The sequence below is a fragment of the Amborella trichopoda genome, chromosome 9, assembly GCF_054954075.1.
Source record: "Amborella trichopoda isolate Santa Cruz 75 chromosome 9, AtrichopodaSantaCruz75HAP2 v2.0, whole genome shotgun sequence".
Taxonomy (NCBI): Eukaryota; Viridiplantae; Streptophyta; class Magnoliopsida; order Amborellales; family Amborellaceae; genus Amborella; species Amborella trichopoda.
In genome coordinates this window covers 8,731,963-8,737,977 of record NC_142344.1, presented here as the reverse complement: position 1 = coordinate 8,737,977, position 6,015 = coordinate 8,731,963, and the positions used below count along the sequence as shown (strand labels likewise).

Sequence of the window (6,015 nt, the reverse complement as noted above, 5' to 3'; positions counted from 1 at the left end):
TATTAACACGATGTATAATATATATTTTCCTTTCACATTATTCTCCCCCTTCTCTCTCAACTTGAGCTCTATCTCTTTCTACATTCAATATTCTACTTATTGCTCTCTCTCACTCCTCTCCCTCTCCCTCTCCTCTCATTCTATTGTTTGTTTTCTTTAGTTTCTTGGGTTTATTTCTCATTTTCTTATTTTTTACTGGTTTTCTTTCAGGTTTTGTTATATTGGTTCAGAAACTAAGTTTTTTTTTTGAGGTAATGGTTCCCCGTCGTGTTTTAATCGTAACCTATATCAATTTAGAGATTATTTGGTTTTTTGTTTTTGACTCAGGTTTTGTTATATTGGTTCAAAGACTAAGTTTCTTATTGGAGGTAATGGTCCCTGTCATGCTTTATAGTTTCATTATATTAGTTCAGTTATGGTTTAGTTATATTAGTTTAGTTTCGTTAAATTTTGTGTTTAAAAGTGCTATGCAATATTGGTTATCTTTTGTTATTGAATGTAATTTTTTTTATTTGAATTTATGTGGAAATTTGTTTTGACTAGCTTTATTAGGTTGTGATTCTGTTACAACATATGCATGGTGTTTTCTTCAATGGATTGACCTGTGGAACATGTATGGATGGGTTTTAGTTTGCATAGTTTCGTTATATTTTTTCTTTTGTTTTTTAAATTTTGTGTTTGCATTATATAGTTTTGTCATGCTTTAATCTAATTTTGGACTTCTTTGAGGTAATGGTTCCCTGTCATGCTTTATGATTTTGTTATATTATATTGGTTCAGTTTTGTTAAATTTTGTGTTTTTATTCAATAATTTCATCATGCTTTGCCTAATTTTAAATTTCCAATATGCAAAGTCATTAGATAGAAGTGCTTCTCTAAATGTGTTGTTATTGTTTTTTTGGTTTTAGAGAAATTTTATGAGTTGGAGAGAGAGAGACAAAGAGAGAAAGAGTATTTAGTGAAACTTTCATAGTCCAGAACCCATAAAGTGAGTATTTAGAGCACGCAAAAGAAAAAGTCTATCTATCAGAGTCTATCTTAAAAAAGTAGATATTACAAGAGACAGAGACAACTAGGGGAGTTGCTTCTAATTTATATTTCTATTTACTCTACATCATTTATTCTTTCTATATTAAGCTAGGCGGACACATGACGTTCAATTAAGTGGGTGGTTAGCATAGTTTACCCTCTAATAAAGTTTAATGCATATTTCTTCTTGTAATATTTTTATCTTTATTGACAAAAGAAATATTTAATATGAAATCCTTCTCCTATTCAAAGGATTAAGTTTTTGAAAAACCAAATCCTAGAATACAAATATTTAAGATTTTATTTTGGAAAAATATATGTGTATTTTATAGCAAAACAGATACTGCACATGACTCTTCCAAGTATATATAAGATTAGATGATAACTTCTACCTCATCTCAATTATAATTTCTACTTTATCTCAATGAGCTATAATACATATAGGAAGCATCTACGCAATGCCTGCGGACAAAAATGAATAGTGTTTTCACCCATAGGCTCATAACCATCTAAAAAAATCGGGTGGCGTGCATTTTTTGACTGCCACGGATCTCGAGTGTTTTCGCCCATAGGCTCATCGTCATCTAAAAAAATCAAGCTGCGTGCATTTTTCAACTGCCACGAATCTAGCATGTTCGTGACGGTACCGTCATAGACATGCTAGATCTGTTACCATCACAGATATGCTAGATCCGTGACAGTCAAAAAACCATGCAAAACCGCAATGGACTGTGTGCCATCTGTTGCAGGTCCATTTAATAAACCGCCACGGACATAACAAGTCCGATGGCGAAACATTGTAGTATTCCTCCTATAGGTTTTTTCATATATATATAGAAAGTTTACATTAGGCGGCAACCAACCCTACTTGCATAGAGAAGATGCAGTAATCTATATTGTTCATTTTAAGTGGATAGTATGAATTTGACATTGTCTTAAAAGACACGTCAAATTTTGAAACAAGATGTACCAAATTTACACCACTATAAATAAAGTTGCAACCTACTATAAACCTCACCATTTATTATATCAAAAATGTCTTGCTAGATAGAGATGGATAACATATTCTTTTTACAATACTGTTAGATTCACTTTGCTTGTGCCTCCAAACCTGGTTGTTACAATGTTGTTAGATTCACTTCACTTAAGCTCCTAATAGCACTCTTTGTTACAATGTTGTTAGATTCGGTTTGTGTAATTGTGTGCGCCTCCAAACCTAAGCATTAAACTGTTGTTGGATTCAATCTACTTCAGCCTCTTAAGTTGCCACCGCACACAAAATTGTCCTTCTTGTAAACCTATTTCCCACACATTTTGATCTAAATTTTTTTATGTTTTATATTTTAAAAATACCCAAAAAATATTTCCACCACTTCTCTTCTCTTCTCGTACCAAAACTGAGAGGGCCCAAGAATCAAGTTTGGGCTGAAGTAGTTAGTAGCTAACGTTAAGCAGTGCTATATCTCAAAGTTGTATTTTGAATTGCATTTGTGCATTCTAACTATGAAGCTGAATGCCACCTCCCATATAACCACGATTATATTATGGAAATGCATAGGATAAGATCACTTGATATTTATTTTTTTTATTTTTATTTTTGGATAATTCAATAGTGATAACGAATCCTTATCCGTTTTCTAAATCATTAGTGGTTTTTTAAGGCGTTAAATAACAATAGAAGCCTAGACTTTAGCTGGGGCACAAATAGTACTACCACCACAACCCCAACCTCACTCTCAAGACCACTTAATTTTAATACTAGAAAGTCACAATCATTGTTGAACGTTGGATGTGAAATCCAACGGTTGGGGATGTCTTACTTATTAGATACAAAGTCTAAAATGAAATTTTTTGAATGGTGTCAAACATTTTATTATGTTAGATTTCACATCCAATGGCTAAGAATAATGATGACATTTTTGTACTAAAAGTAAAGGGTGAGGATGGGTCGTAAACAATCAAAGTAAAGTGCAACTTCAAATAATGCCGAAATATATTGTTTTGGTATCAGAAAGATTTACAATGGCCTTAAAATTTATTTTCATTTAAAATTTAAAGATTAAAAAATAGTGTCGATTATGCAGATCGATAAACACATGGAAATCTTGAAAATTGGTTGTCTAAGTAATATATTACAAAATGCATTGTTTCTTCTCATGTCCGTACATCTATTTCTTCTCATATCCGTACATCTAGAGGTCGAGATGATCAAATCGAGGGCTTTTGAGCATTGAAATGGCCTCTTCTAGTGAATTTATAAGGTGCGCCTTAATTTGATTGTTTAGAGCCTCACCCTTATATAAACTTTTTCCAAAAATTGAATGGTCTTATAAAATGCAATCACCTAAACTACCCCTCCCAAAGAACCCCTAAAGTTTTAAGCACCCAAGCCAGTATCCGATGCAAATGCAAATTAACTATACGCTCCTCTCATAAATAAAAATTAAATTTACCCAAGCATAGACAAAGTCCCCAAGGACAGTCCTGTAAAATTCTAGACAAAAGACCCAGAGGAATGGATTTAGATGTAAGAGAAGCCAAAAAGAGTTAAAGACTTTCACTTGATTTTAGTTAACTGTGACCTTCCCAACCATGCCTGCACCTTGGTGTGGAGCACAGTAGAAGCTGTATGTTCCCTTGGTGTCCAAAGTCACAGAGTAAGTCTCTCCAGGTGCATTAAGCAAATCCTCCTCGGGCATGGAGATCTTCGAAACATCGACACCAGCAGGCACCTCGTCCTCGTCGAAAACAACGTTGTGGGGGAACCCAGCATTGTTCTTGAAAACAATCTTTTCGCCAGCAGGGACATCAAAGTTGCTGGGGACGAAATTGAGGGAGCCATCGTTGCTTCCCAGCAGCACATCAAAGGCCATCGCGTTGCTTCCGAGCATCACACTGGCAGAGGCAGCCACGGCAGCAACACCAACACCCTTCAGCGAGGCCTTTGCGCAAAGGCAGGCATTGGGGGTCACCTTTGATTGAGAGACAGGCCTCGAGGCCTCGACTGAGGCGCCGGCCTTGAGGCCTGTGAAGGAGGGGATGGTTGCGGTGGCGGCGACAGTGGTGGCCATAGCTTCTATGATTCTCTCTCTCTCTCTCTCTCTCTCTCTTTGCTCTATCTTCCCCTAACTCTTGGCATAGTAATGGTGGTGAGGGTGCTAAATAAGAATGGAGCTATGGGATGAGAGTGATGGCCTGTGAATTGGTGGCTCAGACAGGGGTTATCTCCTGTGCTATCACGTTATTGGTTGCTTTGGAGGATTTGATGCCACGTGGACCAATTGGGTGCTTTTCTATTAGATATCATTGCCAAGCCCTACATTACAGTATAGGAAGATTTTTTTTGCTTTTACATATTCTTTTGAACTTTGTTTTAGCCTTAATTATAGCAATCTATATATATATATATATATATATATATATGATGATCTTTCTATAAGGCTTAGGCTTTATGAAAATAAAATAAAATAAAACTTTACTTAAAATTCTCTTCTTCTTGAAAGCACTTTGGACAACATAAATCTATATGATGGCTCTAAAATCAATTTTTAATACGAAACAATGAAATTTGAAATTCAAAAAATAAATAGGTCTTGCCCATCCATGAACACTTAATTTTAGAAAGAAATGGACGGTCTAGATAATGTGTTACAATATACACTATTTTTATTACTTAAAATCCTTTTTTTTTTTTCACAACCATAACGTTCATGCCGAGATGATCGATATAAAGGTTTTCCAATATTTGAATTGCAAATTTCTATGAGTTATGAAGTGAGACTCTACTTATTTTGATAGGGCTGCAACCCTATCAAAACATTTTCCATATATGAGGACCAATAGGATAGCATTGGAGGGGATTGATGGGTGGAGAACTTGCCACGATGATTAGGAGATTGTGTTCTTTTATTCTGAGCCAAGGAAACAATTTTGCGATGCTATGCACAAAAATTTGATGAATTTAGGGACCACTGATTGGACTAGTGTTAGTGGCCAAAATCAAAGGCTATTAATATTCAAGAGATTATACAAAACTTTAGGGTAAATTTTTGGTGCACCGTGGATTTCTTAGGGTTAGTTACAAAGATGTTACTAGATCGGGAGAAACATTGGAAGATGTTGAGGCTCATTGAAAGTACCATCATCACCATTGTTATTGTTGTTGATGTTGCTTGAATTGGCTTAATATAAAGGAAAACGTTTATATAAGTACGAGGCTCAAAAATTTCACTAGAAGAGGTTTTGTTAATGCCCAAATATCCTCAAATGGATCATCTCGACCTCAAGATGCATAGACATGAGAAAAAAAATGGATTTCAAGTTTTGAAAATAGTACATCTTGTAATGCATTTTTAGACCGTCAATTTTCAAGATTTTCAAGTTTTTATAGATCTACTCAACCTACGCTATTTTTTAAGTTTTAATTTTTTTAATTAGAGATGAAAATATATTTTAAGGCTATCACAAAGATTTCCATTATTAAAACCACATTTCTCAACACTATTTGAAGGTGCGTTTTACTTTGATTGTTTAGAGCCTTGGTTTTATACAAACCACACCCAAATATAAATCATATGGGGTAGTGGGACATAATTACATATTTCTAATAAGGGTGTGGTTTGTATAATGTGTCATCCTTTATCAGTCAAAGTAAAAGGCACATATAAATATTTTATAAGTTAATTGATGCAGTTCTAATGCCGAAAACCTTACATTGACCCATAAATATGTTTCCACCCCTAATTATAAAATTTAAACCTCCAAAAATATTGTAGATGGAGTATATCCATGAATACTTAAAATTTTTGAAAATAGATGATCTAGATAATGTATTGCGAGATGCGGCATTTGTTTTAAGCCATGTCCCAACTTTTTAAACATACTAATAGCACTTTTTTAAACATACTAATAGCACTTTTTCTAGATAGGTCCTTTCCTTTGTATATCAACAATTGTTTATTCCACCCAAAAATGTGTTCACAATCC

The 6,015-nt window shown here is 34.4% G+C and overlaps 1 protein-coding gene across 1 annotated transcript; it reads right to left on the bottom strand.

The window, feature by feature from the left end:
* Positions 1-3,436: 3,436 nt before the first annotated feature.
* Positions 3,437-4,163, bottom strand: PETE1 (plastocyanin 1). Its single transcript, XM_006828766.4, has one exon. It carries the CDS (start codon positions 4,098-4,100, stop codon positions 3,597-3,599), a length of 504 nt encoding a protein of 167 aa, XP_006828829.1. The 5' UTR covers positions 4,101-4,163; the 3' UTR covers positions 3,437-3,596.
* Positions 4,164-6,015: the final 1,852 nt, after the last annotated feature.

What these genes read in the sequence shown, in the direction of transcription:
- PETE1 (XM_006828766.4), bottom strand. Translation starts at nt 4,100, where the DNA reads ATGGCCACCACTGTCGCCGCCACCGCAACCATCCCCTCCTTCACAGGC.